The following is a 21,177-nucleotide window of genomic DNA, read 5'->3' as shown; positions in this document are numbered from 1 at the left end:
GAACAAAATTTCAGAAATCCCCATTTTGCATTTTGCTAACACAGTGGCCCTGCGAGATGAGTGGTAGGAAGACGTCAGTTAGAGCAGGAGGCCCCGGGGCTGTCCACGTCCATGGCGTTTTTGCATCAGGTTTCACCGTCTGCAGAGTCAGAGTAGAGAGAGCTCTGCTTGCCACCCAGGAGACTGCGAAGGTCACGTTCACATATGTTCCTGTTAAGGGCATCATTGGAAACCTGAGAACCAAGTATAAAAATATAAAGATGAACAGGTGGCCTCCAATACAAAAGGAATGTCGATTTGCTGGGAAGTGATGATTAAAACCATCCCAGAGTTTCGATGTGGCCCCTGAGGCTGGCTCAGGTCTCGGGTCTGCAAAGCCTGGGGATGCTTTCATTTCGGCTCAGGCCGTGGCTCGAGCAGGCACTACACGCTGTCCTGACCATGTTGTTTGTCTTCATTTCCCCGCCAAACGTTCTGCCTGGATTGATTAATGGGGCTCATTCCTTGGCCAACTCAGGGGTTTTGAGAGACACACGTATAGATTTCTAACGATTGCCTCAAACTCTCCCTTGAAGCTACCAGGGACAAAATGAACATACCTGCCTTCCTATCTTTGTGAACATATCCTGTTTTGTCCCATTTTGGGCCATAAACACACGAGTAGGAAAGATGTCCTTGGCCCAACCATACTTTCTCACCAGCTTCTCCCATTAGCTGAGTGTGGGGTTGGGTTTAGGAGCCTGGGATGCAGTCCCAAGCTGGCCCAGGCAGGGTAAGACACCCCTTTAGTCCCAGCCTCGTTACTCTCACCTTTTAACCATGTTCACATGTAGAAAAGACCTCTTGCAGCCCCCTCTCGTCTCCCCTTCACCTTATAATGTGTTGCTTTTAAATAAGTGAATGGTGAATGGGAGCACGGGCCCCTTCCCATGCTCCAATTCCCCGTCCCACCGTGCGGGACATATAGTGAAGGCCATCAGTAAGCGGGCTGTGAGACCTTGGGAACCTGGCCAGAAGCTAAAGGCCAACGAGAAACTGCTCGTAGATGTGAGCCTGGATTGTAAACAGCTAGAGTTTAGATCGCCTGCGTGCCCTGTTTTTCTCTGTTTTCTGTACTCTATAAAGCCCTGTGTTGGGAACCTCTGGGTGGCGACAATACAATAGCACCAGCTGGCCAACCGGATGGGACTTAGTGGTTCAAGTGCAGCGCTGGTAGCTGGTGTGGTGGTCAAATTCACCAGCCAGCCGCCTCTGGTGTACATGTAAGTCCTAATAAACCCATGTCTTTCACGGCCAGTCCTCAGGGTTGTTTCTTTGGGAATCCAAGAACAATACACTGAGGTTTTTCTGGGACCTCAGCACTTAGCATAACAATATGAAATCAAACCTTCATGTAAAAACGGACTGGGCAATGGTTAATTCAAAGAGCCCTGTCCCTGGGACCTGGGACATCCTCGCTCTTGTCCCTGCACTGCTACCTCCCAGCTGGTTCATCTTGAGCCAGCCACTGCCCTTGGCTTTCTAATCTATAAAGTGGGAACACTAGCAGGCCTCCTGGTGCTGCCATAAGAGGCTGTGAGGCGATAATAAACTGGCAAGTGCTTTTTAGACTTCACATACACAGGCAATACTGCTATTCCTGAGACAGTTCAATTCCACCCACATCGGCTTGACTCAATTGCTACATAGTTGCTACTGTTGAAAGACAGAAGGTGAGATGCAAGGCGGGGAAGTTCATTGCCTTTTGGACTGGGAGAACCATTTTGCCTGTGCAAACCCACCCAGGTAGCAAGCATACTCAGGGGCCTCGCAGAAGTCTCAGAACCAGCCATGTGTCACTAAGCAATGGAGAAAGGCGTCCGCCAGCGCCTCCCTGGAAGCAGACCTATTTCCCTGTGTCCTGATGGTAGTACCACAGATCCTTGGGAAAGAAAACCCTATCGTATATGAAGAGAACACGCTGTGTCTTGTTCCGCGGGACAGTGAGCTCTGAGCATAACATGCTGCATTCCAGAACCCAGTGGAAGAAGCAATTGTCTCTGGGTTTAATTATAGATTCTTCACTTGCCCTTAATTGCCTGAGTCAGCACTGATGACTCGGAGGGAGTCACGGAACACAGGTAGAGCTCTTGTTGTTAAACAAGGTGTGACTATCAGGTAATGAGGCTTTTGTTTTGTTTTTAAACAAACAACCCTTAATGTATATATTCAAGTGAGTGCTGACTCTTTTCCAAACAAATATTGGGAAATATGGTATGGCAAGTATGGGTGCTCTTATATGGGCAGGGGCAGTAGTATATTGACTGTTAAAGTTCTCCTGGAACACGTGAGCTATGGGATCCTCACAGCCATAGGGGAGCCCAGGTAGCATTTAGGACCATGGTAACACGGTTGAAAATACACATTAAATGACTCCCCCACCCCTACCTCCCCCCCCCTGCCCCCGCAGCAAGAGAGTTTTAACCCATAACATATATATAGATAGATACTTTTTCTGGAGGAACAGATCCATCTCTTATCCACCTTCCTTTAGTCCATAAAATCTAGTTAAATGCCTTGTACACAAAAGGTGTCCAATAAATATGTGTGGGACATTTGTCCTACCCTATCACAAAACCTATATTCATTCTTCAGAAAATAAAATATAGAGTCCATATTTTTAATTTAAATAAGTCTTTTGAGCCTAATTTTTTTAAATATCGATTTTTATTGATTTCAGAGAGGGAGAGAAAAATAGAAACATCAATGATGAGAGAGAATCTTTGATAGGCTGTCTCCTGCATGCCCCCTACTGGGGATCGAGCCTGCAACCCTGGCTTGTGCCCTGACTAGGAATCAAACTGTGACCTCCTGATTCATAGGTCGATGCTCAACCACTGAGCCACACCAGCTGGGCAGAGCTTAATTTTTAAATCTTTCCTTCCAAGACACTGTTTCTTCTACTTATTTGTATGGCTAATAGCCAATAAACAATCATTCAACAAACATTTATCGAGAAATGACTAAATGCCAAACACTGGGGGAAATCTCCTGGATTTTTCTTAGACATAGAACCTCAGGGCCTCCCATGGAACACAGACTCTCTCATGTAACTCAGGAAAGAAATGGAGTTATAATAAGGACCCCTAGAACTGAAATTTGGTCATAGTGTCCCAGTTTCTTTCTCTCAGTGGTGCTTGTGTTTATCTTGCTATGTCTGCTCCAGTCTCCTTCCCCTTCCTTTATAACCAGACTTCTCTATTTCCTCATCACTTAGTTAATGCATGGTGGTGTATTAGTCAGGAAAAGCTAGTTATGCTTTGGTAACAAACAAGCCCCATATTTCAGTGATCTGAAATAGCAAAGGTGTATAGCTCGCTCTTGCTACATGTCCACCAAGGCTTAGCTGAGGGGACAGGGGATCTCTGCTGATTATAACCACTTGGGAACCCAGAATGACAGAGCAGCCACAATCTTAAAAATGAACGTGGTGAGGTATATGCTAACTCTTTAAGTTTCCACCATAAGTCACTTCTACTCACATTTCCTTGGCCAAAGCAAATTGAATGGCCATACCTAACTTAATTGAGGAAGGGTGGATAGAAATATGCAATCCTACCAAGAGCCAGCTTAGGCAGAAAGCCTAAATATTTGTGAGTAGCCTTAACCATTCTCATACAGGCATCTCCAGCTCAAGACTGCAAAGCCTTTTTGTTTCAGCAACCTCAGCTAATGATTCATACTTTCCACATTCTTTATTTCAAGCTGCAGTTTGAGAGTGTCCCAGTCCATCTTTGCCTGACAGGCTACACGCTAGTTGTCAGATTAGCCTCTGGATCTGTCCTGGAGTCATGGCCAGTCATAGCACATGGCTGTCCAGCCCACCTCTCTTGATCCTATCCAGGGACTGAGAGACCTGTCTAGTACAGAAGAAATTGTTGTTTAAGTCATGCTTTGCTTGTCCTAGCTCTTGGCGATAGAAAGGTCATGAGTGGTGCAGTTCATGAAGCTGGGTTGGGTCTGGCTGGCTGTCAGGCTATTTATGGGGAAGAATCTCGACAGCGGTGAAATGGAAATGGTTGAGTCCAAGGACCTGCTGTGTTAACCCATTAGTCTAGGACCAATGATGTTACACCCAGAGATTTTACATTTTAGTTCTGTTCAACTCTATATCCACAGTTGGACACCATGGTCTTCGACCTCTAAACATAGCCCTGGGTGAGAGGGGCAGGGAAGAGAATCTCACAATAAGACCTGAAGGTCTGAATCCAGAATTCAAGTCCCTTCACCAAATGCCCCTGATATACCTCTCCAGCCTCATATCCCAGTTCACCCCCAAATAAACCTGTTCAACCACCATCAAACATTCCCTTTTCTTTCCTTGGCTTATACAATACCCTCCTCTCTAACAAACTACTACCCTTACTCTAAAATCAGTTTAAAAACCACCGCTTTTCAAAAAAACAAACACCTCTTTTCAGAGAAGTCTTTATCTGTCTGCTCTGACCTGGTCATGTCATTTTCTTCCTCCTCTGAATTCCTATACCCGTATTCATGCTGGATCCCCTGGAGGGCATGGGTATGTCTTGTTCATTTGAGGATCCCAGAGCTAGTGCCTGTCTGTGGAACAGAGATATATACTATGGTGGTATATTAGTCAGTGCTCACCAATGGTGTGTTTAATGAATTGTGCCCTGCCTGTTCATTCAAGGAAACTTTAACGCATTCCTCTGCTATGTTAGACATAGTGAATAAAAGTCAGTAATATATGGTCCCTCCAAGAGTTTCTCTAATTCAGTTGCTTTATTTTATGGATGAGAAAACTGAAACCCAGAGAGGAGAAATGACTGGCCCTCTGCCACCCAAGCAGCCAGAATTTACTGAGCACTTTGCTATGTGCTAGACAAAATGCTTTTCATTCTTTTATATATATATAAAAATTGATATATATATATAAATTGATTTCAGAGAGAGGAGAGGGAGAAAGATAGAAACATCAATGATGAGAGAGAATCATTGGTGGGCTGCCTCATGCACGCCCCCTACTGGGAATTGAATCTGCAACCTGAGCATGTGCCCTTGACTGGAATCAAACCCAGGACCCTTCAGTCCTCAGGCTGATGCTCTAGCCACTGAGTCAAACCGGCTAGGGCGATTTTCATTCTTTATTTCATTTTCATCTTTGTAACAACCCTAAGAGGGAAGAGTTTTCACACCTACTTACAGAAGAGAAAACTGAGGCTTAAAAAGGTTGTAACATGGCGAAGGAAGGATGAGGCTAGGCCAGGTTTCGATCGCAGAGTCTAACTCCTGAGTCCCTACTCTTACCCCCTATGCTGAGCTCCATGCTGGGGACTCAGCTCCCTGTGATCCTGTATATTGCCCAGAGGCCTTGAACTTTGTCAGTGCTGCAGTGGCTGGGTTGACATATGGCGATTAAAGGGCTCTGGTGAGTTTCTGTGCCATGCAGCCCGTGGGCACACAGATCTACTGTTCTGACCATTAGGTCAGGGTATGTTTTCCCTCCTGGGCAGTTGGGTTAGTGGAGGAAACCTGATAAAATCCTGGAGAGGAACTTGATCTTTCTCTGAAGGACTTACAAGTTGTTTGGCCTGCCTAATCTGCTCAGATACCGTCCAGGGAATATTCGGTATCCGTGTAGTACAGGTTGTGAATTATTCTGTGGGGACTGTTAACGAGACCCTCACCAGCTCCGCCTCAGCCGGTCTCAGTCAGGGCCTTGAGGCAGCCCCTTTCTTTCCCTCCCACCGAAGCCTGGAAAAGAGCAGGCTCTCCCCACTGGGGCCTGGGAGGAGCGAGATGTAGGAAATCCCGCTGCCTCCCAGCAGAGCTGGGCCTACCCCTCCTCAGAGCTATGACTGTGTGTGGAGGCAACGACTTAGCTGGGTTAACATTTATCCCACGTCTTGGCAACCTGGTACCTGAGCGTCTAACATGGCAAGAGGCCGAATCCCTAAAATCAGTGCAAGAAAAATTATAAAGCGTTTGCTCTTTAAAGATGGGGAAACTGAGACACGGAGGCTGCCGCCTCCAGGTCACACAGCTGCAGGCGACAGAGACCAGAGACCAAGTTCCTGAGTCTACACTCATGTTCTTTCACCTTCAACTCCCACCCACCCACATCCCCTCCCCTTGCGGAAGCCAGGCACTGACACACGGAGAACTCAGCCAGCTGGGTCCTGTGTCCCTAAAGCGTTTGACTAGCCCTCTCGGAGGGGAAGGGCGCGCAGAAGACAGATTCCCGGGTGTTCTGACCCACACCAGCAGCGAGAGTCTCGGGAGAGGCCCCAGGTCTTGCTCTCAACTCTTTCTCTGCTCCGGGTCCGTTCCCGGACAGTGAGCGCCCAGGAGGAAACCTGTCAAGCTGAGACGCTTGGGAGCGCTGGGCGGATGCCCGGAGCGCTCAGGCCTGGGTGCCGGGTCAGAGGCTGCTGGGGACCCCGGGGAGGGGCGGGAGGGGGGCTGGTGCTGAGCGCGCCGGGGCCCAGCGGCTGAGGGGGGCGACGCACACCTGCCACCTGTCCCGCTCCCCCGGGCTCCTGTGACTCGGGCGGCTGGGCTGGCGACCCTCATGGCGGGGCGCCGGCTCCCAGAGGAGGGGGCGCAGCGGGCAGAGGTTAGCGCCTCGGCCCCGGCTCGGCCCCAGCGAAGCCCCGACACCCTCTCCCCGGTGTGCAGGTTTGGACACAGGGCGGCCCAGGCCGGCCGCCGCCTGGGCGGCTCGGGTCCCCATATATAGTCATATCCACCGTCAACCCGGAGGCTGGCGGGCGGCAGCGAATGGGCGCGCAGCCCCCGCGGGAGGAGCGGGGAGGGCGCAGGGGGCGGAGGGAGGAGAGGGGAGAGGGGGCAGGAGGGAAAAGCTTTTCCAAAAAAGTATTGGCTGTCTTGAGGAATGCGGTCGTCCCCTTGGGAAAGTACATATCTGGAAGGAGCAGGCGGCTGCGCTCGCACTCCGGCTCGGCCGCCCCTCCGCGCGCTCGCCTCGCCTCGCCGCTCGCGCCGCAGCCCCCGGGCCCCTCGCCGCCGCCGCCATGGACGCCATCAAGAAGAAGATGCAGATGCTGAAGCTCGACAAGGAGAACGCCTTGGACCGAGCCGAGCAGGCGGAGGCCGATAAGAAGGCGGCGGAGGACCGGAGCAAGCAGGTCTGCGCCTCCCCGCCCCGAGCCCGCCCGGGTCCCTGAGCCCTTGGGCCCGGCCTGACACCCCTTCCCGGCCCTTCACCCCGAGGACTCGGGGAGCCCGCCCCCCGCCCCCCGACGGCCAGGGGCGCGCGTCTGAGAGGGGGAGGAGGAGGAGAGCAAGACTCGGGCTTATTCTAACTTTTCATTCTCGTCTGAGGACGTGCATGTCTCTCAATGGCTCTCAGAGCCCCCGAAGTCCGTCCAAGCCCTAGAAGCACTTGATTCTCTGCATCAGGAATCAAGTTTGGATCCGTGGGGGTGAGAAGGGTGCGGGATTGCAGGGAATCAAGTCCAGCAAGTGTTAGAAGTTCTTCTGGACGTTTGAGAATAAACCCTTCAACCGGGACCGAACTGGGGCGGGGGCGGGGGGGATGGAAGAGGGGGAGCTAGGGTCATGGAGTTTATCCCTAAGAGCAAAGATGGGACGGGATAGAGTGTAGGGCCCGAAGGCCAGGAAGGTGGGGCGTTTTTCTGCACCCCAAGTTGTGGGCTTGAGCCCGCTGGTTCAGGGCAGGAGTCTGGCCCTGGGGGGAGGGGTCGGAATGTAGGTGGGCCGCGGTTCGCCTCCGGCTCCAGCGAGAGGAGGGTACCTGGGGACCCTTGAACCTAAACTCGGGGGCGCCCCGGGCCGGAGGGGCCCCAGCCAACCCGGCGCCGGTGTGTTGTGTGTGTGTCTAACACCCGGTCCGTGCCGGCCGCCCGCGCCCGCCACTGCCCCGCAGCTGGAGGAGGACATCGCGGCGAAGGAAAAGCTGTTGCGGGCGTCGGAGGACGAGCGGGACCGGGTGCTGGAGGACCTGCACAAGGCGGAGGACAGCCTCCTGGCAGCCGACGAGACCGCCGCCAAGGTACCGGGGCGCGCGGCTCGGCGCACGAATGGCTAACTGTCTCTCTCTCTCTCTCCCTCCCTCCCTCTCTCCCTGTCTTTCCCTCTCTCTGTCCCGCTGTCCCTGTCCTTCTGGTTCTGTGCACCCACACCCACCCCTGCGGGATCACGCTGCCTGCCGCACCCCCCCACTCCCCGTCCCCCACGGCCAACTCCCAGCTGGAAGATGAGCTGGTGTCGCTACAAAAGAAACTCAAGGGCACAGAAGATGAACTGGACAAATACTCCGAGGCTCTCAAAGATGCCCAGGAAAAGCTGGAACTGGCGGAGAAAAAGGCCACCGACGTAAGTGCTTGCACACACTGCCTCCCTCACCTCCCGCCCGCGGCCGCTCTGGAGTCACCAGGGGGCCAGAGACACACCTGCACACCGCCCTGCCCTGGCCCAGAGCGCTGGGTGCTGCCGCAGACAGACCGCTACTGCACACACTCTTCCTATTTCATCCATTCCTCTCTCTCTCTTTCTCCTTCTTTGACCCCACTCCTGGGGTCTGGGGGTGAGGAGCTGGGAGTTCACAGCAGCTGAACTTGGGGTGAACCTTGCCTCCCGGGTAGCAGAAAACCTCTGAGGTGTCCTTACCAAGGTTTGTGCAAACAGAATGCCTAATTTCTTTCTTTCCTTTTGCCATCTCCGGTGGGTGGGGAGGCCTGGTGCCAGTGGTGTGTCTAGTCAGGGGACAGAGGCCTGTCCTCTAGATTAAAGGAATAGCTTGGGGCTACTTTTGCTTAGAAGGCTGAGCTTGATGGTGGGGCACAGAGACCCCCGAGGCCTCCTTTCTTAGCAGGGAAGCCTTAATTCAGCCCTTAAGATCTGCCTGGGAAGATGATACTTGCTTGGGTCTGCAGTCTGAGGGCACTAGATCCAAAAAGTAAGCTGGGGGTTATATATAGCTCAGTGCTTTATATGGTATAGTGAGCTAGCTGCCCCCTGCCCCTCCTGCTCACCCCACCCCCACCTGTCAGCCTTCTGACAACCACCACATAGTTTCAGGGGTGATGCAAACAGGCAAAAGCTCTATCAGCACTCTGTTCACTGCCCTTTGGAGGGATCCTTTTAGCTGAAGAGCTTGCCTCTTGTGCTGTGTCAGTCGAGCCAAGCGTTAGATTTCCAAAGGACTTCTTTTCACACCGTTGGATTCCGTTCTAGAAGCTAATTAAGCCTAGAGGCCCAATTAGGAAAGAATTCCTTGGGGACAATTCCAAGAATGTATGAGCGCCAGGAAAAACTATGCCCACAAGTTATACTACCAAGTGCAACTGGCAGAATATTTTGTCTGAGAGTAACATGCAAATTGCTGGAGGGTCTTGGGTCGAAATCAGTAAAGGCTTTCTGTGGTATGAAAGGCTTGAAATCTAATCTCCAAGTGTGTTTGTAAATGAGAAATCCAGACTTGGGACATTTAGAATCTGCAAAAAATAAAAAATAAATTTTTTTTTTCAGTGAAAATCAAGGTTCCTGGAAAGGGGGTTCAGGAAAGCCCTGATTGAGCTCAAATATTTAAGTTACAAACTACCTGGCTTTAGAAAAAGAGCCAAAGAACGCATAACTCTGCCCGCGTCCTATAATGTAGATCAGATGTGTGCTCTCTGTGAGGCTAAATGGAGGGTGTCTGTCTCCCCCAAATTCTCCAGCAGGACGTTTATTTAGCTTTTTCAAAAGAGCCGCTGATAGATCAAGGAGAGATATTCCTTATAAGGTAAAGAATGCAGAGAATTTGAAAGTAGCCCAGTAAGGCTGAAGGCAAGTGGCAAAAAAGGATACTACAATTCTTAAGGAAAAATAGATAATAATTATTGTGACTATGTAGAGCTGTAGGTCTTTACTGAAGTCTTGTTTAAGGGAGCCTAGGAATGAGGTGGGCAGAAGTGGAAAAGAGGATATTGAAAGCCAGCTGGGGGGAAGGGGCGGGGCCAGCACTGGAGGGAGGTTTTTGGAACTCTGTTTGGATTCTTTTATTTTTCTTTCCAACTGGAAAACTGTCCCTAATATGGTACACATTTTTTTTTTTTTTGGCAGTATATTTTGATCACTTTCCCTTTAAGACATTTTATGTTGTTGGGAACCTGTAGGGATGTTGAAGAAGTTTGTGAATAAACGCTACATTTAGAGTGATTCCTAACTAGTAAAAAAATAGTTGACTTGAGCAGGACGAGACAGTTGTCACTAGAGAAAGGGGGAGGTGGGAGAGGTCAGCTTCCTGAGGTAGTATTATATTACCTCTGTGATAGGACATTTCCCTGTCATTACCTTGTCCGTACGTAGTTGAGAACTGTGGAACAGTCTTGCATTTTTCTACTACTACTAAAAACATTTTTCTAATTTACCCACATACTTTACACATCCTATTCCAGAAGTGGGCTCTTCCTAACTTAAAAGGCGGCCATTCCTGAGGTAGCATCCCCAGTGGTTTTGTTTTGCATATTGTGTTGCCATCCCACCTACGTGAGGCTGAAGAGGATCTAGGGCTCCGTTTTCTCTCTGGCCCCCAACCTCGGCCCCATAACTGTATCCACCTGAGATGTGCAGTATGTGAGTCTTTAATCCCTGTCAGTCTTTGCTTTCTGAATGAGTGATTCTCAGCCTTATCTAAACAGAATCACCTAGGGAGGTTTTAAAACCCCAAATCCAGGCTATCCCCCAGGCCAATTCAATCGGAATCTCTGGGAGTAGAACCCCGGCATTAACATTTTTTTAAATACCCAGGGGACGCCAAGGTGCAGCCATGGCTGAGAACTGCCCTTACACTCTCCTATAATGACATCAGCATGAAAATGAACTCACCTGAAACACTTTCCGCGGTGCTTGAAAAGCAGGACAATAAGTCACTCATTGGCTGCTTAAAGCACTTGCAAGTGCCCAGCAGTTTCCCTGGCTCCTGGAGGCTCTCAGCCATTCCCTTGCCCACCCTCAAAGTTGGGGGCCCATTTAGGGGTGGAGACCTAGCCTCCTGCCTGGCCAGATGAACTGTGTGAGACAGAGCGAGAGGCTCCCCCTACAGGATGTGAGGGCCCATGCTGGGGTTTGGGAGATCGCACAGAGGCTGAGTCCATAGGAAAGGACTCAGGAAAGCTAAGGAGGTTTGTGAGGGCTATGGAGGAGGAGAGGGATGTCAAGTCTGTTTTCTTTTTCTTCATTATTCCCACACTTCAACATATCAGGAACTGACATGAAGGGCCTCCTTTGGGAAAGGTGAGGATTGAAAGCCCTGAGCCTTGCAGGCATTTAAAACACAGCCCAAGGGGCAAATTGGCAGAAGACAGTTCCCAGAGACAATTGTCCACAGTGGTTTTCACACGGCTGTTGCTAGGGCTCTCATAGGGTTCTGTAGCCTTCCTTGCTGTGCCTTTTAAAGGCAACCCAGTCCAGCCCAGCACTGGTCAGATGCCAGATCTCGGAGGCTAATTTAAAACCAGCGGAGGCTGTAACCAAAAGGAACCCTTGAGAGGGTTGTTTTTAGGGACAGGAAAGTGAGCTCCAGAGGGACTGGGGTACACAGCTGGTTATGGGCCCCAGCCTAACCCTTAAGACAATGCCTGGGTATATATTAAGTAAAGCCATCATCTGAGTTCTTAACTAATGTATGTACAAGATAGTGTGCTAAGCCAGTGGTTCTCAACCTTGGTGGCACATTAGAATCACCTGGGAATCTTTTTAAAATCCTGATTTCTGGGCCTCATCCTCCGGAAATTCTGTTTCTTTGTTATGGGGTGGGGCCACAACATTAGTAACAAAGAAACAGAATTTCCGGAGGATGAGGCCCAGAAATCAGGATTTTAAAAAGATTCCCAGGTGATTCTAATGTGCAGCCAAGGTTGAGAACCACTGTGCTAGGCGCTTTACATTAACTATGTCATAGCCCTGACATCAGCTCAATGAGAAAGTACTACCATTAACCCCACTTTTACAGATGAAGCCAAGAAATCGAGTTCTTTATCCAAGGTCACACAGCAGGAGAGAACTAGGAACCAGATTCTAACCTGGGAAGACTGCATTTAAAACAGGAGGTTTAACATGAAACATGTCAGTCGTTTTCACTTCGTGAGTTTTGGAGGAGTAGGTCTATTATGGTTAGAATCTTGTGTTCTGGGGTTCTTTACAAGGAGGAAGAGTCCCTTAGAGGCACATTCAGGCCCCAAACCCTTCGCTCAGCTCTCTCTCCTGGGCCTGGGAATACAGGATGCGGAGCGCTCTCGCCGCCAGCAGGGGGCACCATCGCCCTTAGCGGCCAGGCCCGTGGCCCGGGACCCGGGACTAGTGGGAGCCGGGGAGCGGCGCTGGGAATCCAAGTAAAATCCCTGGAGCGGTGGCCTCTTCCCGGCAGGGCCCACCCAGTCCGCCAGGTGCTCCGTGTGCGCTCCCCGCTGCAGCGAGCATGCGCGGCGCCTCCCGCGGTTTGCAAATTCCCGGGGTCCGCGGCGCGCGCCCCGCCCCGCCCGCCGTGCCCGCCTCCGGCGCTCGCACACCCGCCCGCGGTTCGCCTGCGCTGCCCGGGAGACCGCGACTTCCGGGCTGGTCCGGGGCCGCAGGGGGCGCCGCCGTCGTGCGGCGGGCGAGGCTGGGCGGGGCGGCCGGGCGTTCGGGAGTGCGGCAGCGGCGGCCAGCGCGCAGCAGCCGGCCTCTCCCACCGCAGCCCGCCCGCCGCCCCGCGCGATGGCGGGGAGCAGCTCGCTGGAGGCCGTGCGCAGGAAGATCCGCAGCCTGCAGGAGCAGGCGGACGCCGCGGAGGAGCGCGCGGGCAGCTTGCAGCGCGAGCTGGACTACGAGAGGAAGCTGAGGGAGACCGTAAGGGACCCCCCCCCCCAGCACCCAACACCCCCCCCCCCAGCACCCAGTCCCCCCACACCCGGAGGCGCCTCCTCGCGCGCCGCCGGGCCTCTGGAGCCCACCGACCCCTTCCCCCGCGCTCCTGTGCGCACCTTGGCGGAGGGCGCCGGCTCTGCGGAGGGGCCGTGCGCGTGCTTGTCTGTCCTTCCATTCCACGTCTCTGGTCTAAAGTAAAAGCTCCGAGGGGAAGCATGGGTGGTGCTGAGAAGGTTCTGGAAGCAGCCCTTTCCCAGAAGGGGCTCCATGTCTGGGGTGTTTGCGTCCTGTCCGAGTGTCTGGAGTCCCCCAGAAGGTGCACTTTGTGCTGCTGGCGTTATTTACTCGGAGGGTGGGGAGGAGAGAGGGAAATCCTTTCGGAAATCCCTTCCTTTGGGACGGGGCGTCTGCAGGTCCAGTGTGAGGCTCTGCCAAGCGTTGGGGCCCGGGGATGCTGAGCTCCGCCATCCCCACTGACCCTTCGTTTCCTGGGAGCCCTTTCTCTGGTGGAGGAGACATTGACGGCCCCAGGTTCTGACTTGTTTAGCTTGCTGCCCGTTCAATTTCCCTTTCTTAACCATCCCTCCTCCCAAATTACACAGATAGATGTTCCCTTGTTACTGAGTCTTGGGGAAAAGTTGGCTGAATGTGAACGGTTACTGGGTGTATTCTTGCCTGCCTCCCCCTCCCCCATGTTGAGTGTAATACCTGGTTTCCTTTCTTTCTGCCAAGGCAAGTGTGTCCAGCACACAGGAACAGGATTTCAGAGGTAGTTCAGGCATTTGTCCTTTGTTGATTTTTTTGAATGTGTGTGAGTGCGCTTTAAATCAGGATGTTCAAAACACCTTGGGAATTTTATGACAAGCGATAATATGGTGTCCAGCTGTGCTTAATATGGGCCTATTCTCAGCTGAGTACATTGTTATTGCTTAAGTACGCAGCTGGCTGCAGAAACTATGTATTTGCATAAAATATATACAAACAGCTTCTCAGAGGACGGCCTAACTAGAGGAAATTTCAGATAAAATACAGACAGGAATCAAAATCAATAAGCAAAAAGTTTTCTTTAGAGGACAAGTCAGAAGTAGTCCCGTGGATGTCTTTGAATTTGACTGGCTATAAATTGATTCCAACTGCCTCTCTGACTGGCTGGCTGTCCTTGAACCATTAGAACGAATGCAACATGATGGATGAGAACAAGCACTCTGGATCCTGATTGCCAGGATTTGAATCGTCACTACTTACTACCTATGAGACCTTGAGCAAAGTCTCAGTCTCTCAGTTCCCTAACTGTAAATGTAGATAATAACACCTGCCATTTGTGAGGGTGAAAGGAGTTAGTGTGTGTCAAGAAACTACAGTGGTGATAGGCACATAGAATAGATGCTCTGTGTCAGCTGGAATTAAAAGTGCACAGCTCATACTCCAGTCCGGTTCCCTCCCTGTCAAAGGATCTTGGAAATAGCCTGCTCATCTTTTTAAAAAATATATATATGTTTTATTGATTTCAGAGAGGAAGGAAGATAGAAAGATATAAACATCAGTGATGAGAGAGAATCATTGATCAGCAGCCTCCTGCATACCGGGGTTGAGCCTGCAACCCAGGCACGTGCCCTGCCTGGGAATGGAACCCTGACCTCCTGGGTCATAAGTCAGCACCCAACCAATGAGCAAACTGGCCAGGCCAGCATTATCTTAAAACAGCGGTTGCAGCAGTCACCAACTTTCCGGACCTCACGGACCACCAGTTGGTGACCGCTGTCTTAAAACACTCCATTTAAATGCTTTCAGTCAATTTGTTTTTCTTTTTGGAACTTGGAAGAGCGGGTGCGGGCAGCCTAGAAAGAATGATTGGTGGGTTGATGTGGTATTAATGGTGAAGTCAGTAGAAATCCCCTCACCCTGCTAAGAAAGGGAACATGTGGTCCTGTATAGGAGAGCCTTCTATTGACTCCTGGCCTAGGGATTGATGTAAGACACAGAAGATAAATTGTAGGAAGGGCATGTTGTTATGTTACTCTTATACTCACCTTCTCTTTTGTGCTTTTTGTAAGTGATCTTCCAGTGCCCGTTGTCTAAAAGTAATGGTTTCCTCCTTTTCAAAGCTTTACGTTAAAAGTAGTTTAAATAGCTTTAATTTTTAAAGTGATTTTTGAAAACAGCCTTTCTGGGTGATTGGACACAGAATGTTTTAAGACAGCAACTTGAGGACTGGGTCAGGCCATGGAGAGAATTTCTGATTGAGAGCTGTTCTTCGCTTCTGAAAATGGAACTTAAAGATAGCTGATGCAAGGTGGTTTCTTGTTAGTTGTCAGACACTGCTGTGAGTTCAACTGGTGTTCCCAGTTTCTCTTGGCAGTGAAGATAGAGGTTAGGGACAAAGCCATAAGCCGCTGCAAAAAAAAATATTTGAAGAGTTGGCCCAAATTCAGATTCTCAAAAGTTCAGAGAGGTTGTAGTTAATCGGCCCTATTATACTCGCACTTACCTTGGGAAAATCAGCGGTTCCTTATTTCCTACTGGTTTGCTTTTCCAAGGTGTGTAGGGCCTTTCAAATTGTTGGAATGAGGCTATTTGGTTTGATGTAATGGTTGACTTTAGGTGTTATGACTCAAGAGGGTTGGTTTGTTTTTGGGGGGGGGGGGGTTTGTTTTGTTTTGTGTTTTTTTGTCATTATCAAAGGGAAAGAAGTAGCCAGTCCTCCTCCTTTCTGAATAGTATCCAGCAAACAAGGAAACTTAAAATTGCAACTTGTAGATTCTTAACTTGTAATTTTATTAAATCATGGAAATAACCAGTTCACAAAATTTCCAGCCCTTTTCCTTTAGAGTGGGTAAATATTTCTGAGGCCAAGACACTGAGGGTGCATTTTGTGCTCACATTGGCACCCCCAGTGTGGCAGTCACTGGAATGTATACTCTCAATTTCTGCTTTCATATGTAGGCAAGGCAAAGGCACGACAATGCCCTGTTCATGTCCGTTCTCCCTCATTATACAAACATGCCTCATAAATTAAAGGCCTTGGCACAGATAGAGGAGGTTGTGTTTATCTGCTGTCCATGGGAGTGCCCCTTAATGTCATCAGTGTTTTCCCCCTTTCCTTACCATATAAGGGCAGGAGTTTAACTTGGCTGGAGTCGCTTGGTCTTACACAGCAAGTTGGGTGAAACCTTCGCTGTAAAACTACAGTTCGCATGAAATAAAAGGGCCTGACCTTTGATCATCGCTTGCTCCACTGTGGTTCAGGCAGGACTTTGGGAATATATTCCAGGGGATTCGTTTTTAGGACATTATAATATTCTCCTATAATTATTTAAGTCACAATTACTGTTTTTTTAATTTTTTTAAGTTGTGTTGACTGAAACATCTGGATGCCCTGAAAATATAGGCCTGGTAAAAGTTTTCTTTCAAATCTGAGTTTGGAGTAATATTTTGCTATAGTGTGGCAGGCATGCCCTTGAGTTCTGTGCAGTACCTTGTTGGGATGGGGTGTGTCGGGGGCAGGGGGGAGGGGGGGCTGCCCATGTTTTCTGTAGAGGTAGCTAATACCTTTGGGGGAGGGGGCACCAGGGAGGAGATAGGGCTGACCTTGCAACTAACTTTAAGGCACTTCACAAGGGTAGGGGCACCTCAGGGTTATTTAACAACAGATCTGCAGGAAGACAATTGGTCTCCTTTACTACCAGGGCAGTCTCTTTTCTGAGTAGCTCATTACATGTGGGGACACAATAGCACTTTTGAAATAAAAGAAACCAGCATCCCAAACTGAAAGACTTCGCCAGCAGCATCAACACACAGGCTGTTGTTAGAAGCAGCTAACCCAGCACACTAAGAGTGATTTCCATGCCTGGAAATAATTTGCATCTTGGGTCTTGACCCTTCCCAAAAGCCTTGTTATTTATATCTGCTTTTTAAATAACAGGCAGTTGGCCATGGAGCTGTAGGCTTGTGCTGGCAGAGGCAGCAGCAGGGTAAGTCTTAAGTAGACTGCCCAGATGTTGGGATGAAAGGAACTTAGAAAGTGTCTAGCCGAAACCGGTTTGGCTCAGTGGATAGAGCGTCGGCCTGCGGACTCAAGGGTCCCAGGTTCGATTCCGGTCAAGGGCATGTAACTTGGTTGCGGGCACATCCCCAGTAGGAGATGTGCAGGAGGCAGCAGATCGATGTTTCTCTCTCATCGATATTTCTAACTCTCTATTTCTCTCCCTTCCTCTCTGTAAAAAATCAATAAAATATATTTAAAAAAAAAAAAAAAAGAAAGTGTCTAACTCCAAACTTAGAAAATACAAACCGGAAATAAAAGCTAGTGGGCCTTTTGAACACAGAACATGTTTTCCCCCTCCCTCCTAATAATAATAATAATAATAATAATAATAATAATAATAATAATAAAAGGTGGAGCAGGGGAGGAAACGTAAAGAGGTGAATTCTAGGGAACCAAACGGAATTGTGATCAGACCAGTATGGTAGGGCCTGAGAACCAGGGGGAGTCCAGGTTTTTCCCAGGGGAAGTTTACATAGAGACAGATGTACCCCAGATACTGCTCTCGGGTCCAGGCTGTACCCTAGGCACCTTGGTCCTGCTCTGAAACCTCTGGGGCATCGGACATTGGCTTCTGGGGTTGAGAGCAAAGCCTGTGTTTGAATGCCAGCTGTTACCTATTAGTGCAGTGATGGTGAACCTATGACACACGTGTCAGAGGTGACACACGAACTCATTTTTTTGGTTGATTTTTCTTGGTTAAACGGCATTTAAATATATAAAATAAATATCAAAAATATAAGTCTTTGTTTTACTATGGTTGCAAATATCAAAAAATTTCTATATGTGACACGGCACCAGAGTTAAGTTAGGGTTTTTCAAAATGCTGACACGCCGAGCTCAAAAGGTTCGCCATCACTGTAGTGTTACTTGATGGGGTTTTCAGTTTTATACCACAGCTTATTTCAAGAAGGACTGAGCGGACTTGTTTAGTGGGTGATATTGAATACAGCAACTGGTCTCCTAGTCCTGGTTAGTGTCTGTCACTCACGGCCGTTGTGGGTTGGGGAGTTGGGGTGGGCGTGGCTGTAGAGAACCTCCCCCTCTGGCTTTGGAAGAGAGAAGACTCCAGGGACGAGAACCACCAGTTCCAGGGCTCCCATGGGGGCCCAGGGGCCGTGAGGAGAAGTGACAGAGCCGCGCACAAGGAGTCAGACAACTGGGATGTTAGTCTTGTCTCCCACCGATGGCTGTGGACCTGAGCCTACTTCAGCATTCAGGGTCAGAGATCCCACCCTCTTCCTATTTCCTTGTGAAGGGAGAGCTCGAACAGTGGTTCCCATGGAATTGGCCAGCGTCTTTTAGGCGGTGGGGCGGAGAGGGTGGAGGAGTGGAACAGGTTGCTTGTTTATAGTACAGATTCTTGCCCTCCCCTCTGACCTGAAGCAGAATCTCTAGGGATGTGGGCTGGAAATTTATGTTTTTAATACACATCTCCATGTGGGCTCTGACCCTCAGCCGGTTGTGGGAACTGCTAGACAAGCGGTTCTCAACCTGTGGGTCGCGACCCCTTTGGCGGTTGAATGACCCTTTCACAGGGGTCGCCTGAGACCATCCTGCATATCAGATATTTACATTACGATTCATAACAGTAGCAACATTACAGTTATGAAGTAGCAACGAAAATAATTTTATGGTTGGGTCACAACATGAGGAACTGTATTTAAAGGGCCAGAAGGTTGAGAACCACTGTGCTAGATGATGCCTAGCTAGATGATGAGCTAGCCCTTCCAGCTAAACAATCGAAGCCTCTGTTTTGCAGACCACCCATAGGTCCGCTGTCTGTGCGTGCCAGTCCTGGCTCCTGGAACATATCTCCATTCCCAGTCATTGCTTTTGTGTCCTATAAGAGGTCCTGTTGGCTGGTATTCCATAGGATACAACCCGTCATGTCAGGTGGAAGGTCCTATAAAATGCTCCTGGGGAGAAAATAGTCAATGACATTTATAAAACCGTGTCCAGAGCTAAAGGAAAGAATGGTTGTGTGTGTTGGGGGGGGGGGGGGTGGGAGTAGAATAAGAGGGAAGATACATATTGATAGAGGGACCTCTCAAGAGAGAGATCTTGTGTGCAGAGGCAGAGCTAAACATGGGGTACTGCCCCCTTACACACACTCGAATGCCCCACCTGTGTGGGAAGCTGACCTAGACTGGCCTGTCACCCAGAAGTTTCTCTCCCCAGATCCTAAACAGCCCCCTTTCTATGAGTACAAAGTCCTGAGGGCTGGGGCCCAGATTGAAAGCGGAGCTGGGAAGTTGGTGTGGTGGCTACAAAAAACAAACAAAACAAAAAAAGCATTTTTAAAAATTTCGTTCACGTTTCTCTGGCCACACCACCTGTAACAAGGGTACCTGCCTTTATATTAATAACTAGAGGCCTGGTGCACGAAATTGGTGCACTGGGGGTGGGGAGGCCCCTCAGCCCAGCCAGTGCCCTCTTGCAGTCTGGGAGCCCTTGGGGGATGGCCGACTGATGGCTTAGGCCCGCTCCCTCCTCCCAGAGGGAGCGGGCCTAAGCTGGCAGTCGGACATCCTTAGCGCTGCCATGAAAGTGGGAGAGGCTCCCGCCACCGCAGCTGCGCTTGCCAGCCATGAGCTGGGCTTCTGGCTGAGCGGCGCTCCCCCTGTGGGAGTTCACTGACCACCAGGAGGCAGCTATGCATTGAGTGTTTGTCCCCTGGTGGTCAGTGCATGTCATAGCAACCAGTCGTTCCATCATTCGGTCGATTTGCATATTATCCTTTTATTATATAGGATTATTATATAGGATTAGGAAAGGAAGGGGGGGCATTTTTGAGTATATGACCTGTACTCTCTACTAAGGGTTTTCGTTTGCTTGATTTTGCTCTTCATTTTGTTTTCAACTTTGAAAGTTGCTTACTTGTTTTCCCTGTTCATAAAAGAATTGAATTTTACTGGGCATGGAAAATATAGAAAAATGAAGAAAGCAGACCTGACCCAAAACTGTACCCTTAGTGTATACTTCTCCCAATTTTTAAAAAATAGGGCCGAGGACTTTAAAAAGACAGTTCCTTATACTTAAGGAATGTGTTATCCCTGTTACCCTTACCCGCCTCCAAAAAGTCCAACAGCCCCTTCAGGTCAGACTTAGTGGGGCCCATTCCTTGCTGCGTACCTACGATCTCCTTTGTGGGCCAGTACAGTTGTAAACCATCCTTCTCAGATTCATTTCCTGTTTCCCACTGCTCCCTGCCTCCATCAGCCAATTTTTACTACATAGGTAATTTTTGACAAGATGAAAATATACTTGAATGTTTTTATCAAATCCTTCACCAAATGCCCTAATCACTTACCTTTCCCAGACAAAACTTGGCACAGATGAGCAGAGAGCTGAATGTTCTTGTATTCCTTTGATTCAAGGCCATAATCACAGCCCCCCCGCTAACTGTATGTGCATTTCAGACTGTGAATATCATGTGCTCATGAGCTAAGAAAGTTGCTTTTGTTTAAATTAGCTTGGTTTTACTCATTTTACTCAATAGACATTTGCTGAGCTCATACTCTGTGCAGGGAATCCTGATTCCCTGTACATAAGAAGCTTACGGTTGAGTAAAGAAGACAGGAATGTAGATAGGGAACCAGCATAGGCCCATAAGTGTGTGTTGTAATTTTTAGAAAACTTTCCATGTGTCTTGAAAACCCCATCACCCCATGATAAGCAGACATTTAAAATGGATGAGAATGAAGAAATAGTACCAGATTAATAAATTCCGTATCTCACTTGCATATTTATTTTGTGTGTGTTAATTCTCACCCAAGGATATTTTTCCCATTGATTTTTTTAGAGAGAGTGGAAGGGAGGGAGGGAGTAATATTGATGTGAGAGAGACACATTGATTGGTTGTTCCCTGCACAAGCCCCTGCTGGGGCCAGGGATCAAACCTGCAACCCAGGTACGTGCCCTTGACTGGAAATCAAACTCACGACCCTTGGGAGTGCAGGCCAAATGTTCTAACCACTGAGAAGTATTGGCCAGGGCTGTTTGCATGCATAGTATTTAAACAGCTACCAATACAAGTGTATGTAATAGACCATCAGTCTTCCAAGTGTTCTGAGGCTTGTAGTAACAATGCTTTCACCAGTAGGTGATCATTGAATCCCCCAGAAAGAAACATCTTATTTCAGAGATAGATACAGATAAAACAGTATCTGTACTGCTTTTGACCTAAGGAATTTGAAATTTTTCTTGTAGCAACCTTGACTTGTAAGAAATTCCAGGAGGGTGGGAACGGCGGGTGAGAG

The 21,177-nt window shown here is 49.3% G+C and overlaps 1 protein-coding gene across 26 annotated transcripts in view; it reads left to right on the top strand.

The window, feature by feature from the left end:
• Positions 1–6,903: 6,903 nt before the first annotated feature.
• The window catches only part of TPM1 (tropomyosin 1), a 30,269-nt gene continuing 15,995 nt past the window's right edge, over positions 6,904–21,177 (top strand). For 2 of the 26 annotated variants that reach the window (XM_059699308.1, XM_059699316.1), the window contains exons 1-2: positions 6,909–7,148; positions 7,910–8,035. In XM_059699308.1, coding sequence (XP_059555291.1) covers positions 7,035–7,148; positions 7,910–8,035 — 240 coding nt within the window. In that variant the 5' untranslated portion in view covers positions 6,909–7,034. Of the gene's footprint in view, positions 7,149–7,909; positions 8,036–8,232; positions 8,359–12,563; positions 12,856–21,177 lie in introns of those variants that run through there. The other 24 variants (XM_059699429.1, XM_059699438.1, XM_059699419.1 and 21 more) reach the window with 24 other exon arrangements.

This window comes from Myotis daubentonii, chromosome 1 (assembly GCF_963259705.1).
Source record: "Myotis daubentonii chromosome 1, mMyoDau2.1, whole genome shotgun sequence".
Lineage (NCBI taxonomy): Eukaryota > Metazoa > Chordata > Mammalia > Chiroptera > Vespertilionidae > Myotis > Myotis daubentonii.
Note: the sequence above shows the minus strand (reverse complement) of the source record. Positions and strands in the feature narration are given on the sequence as shown.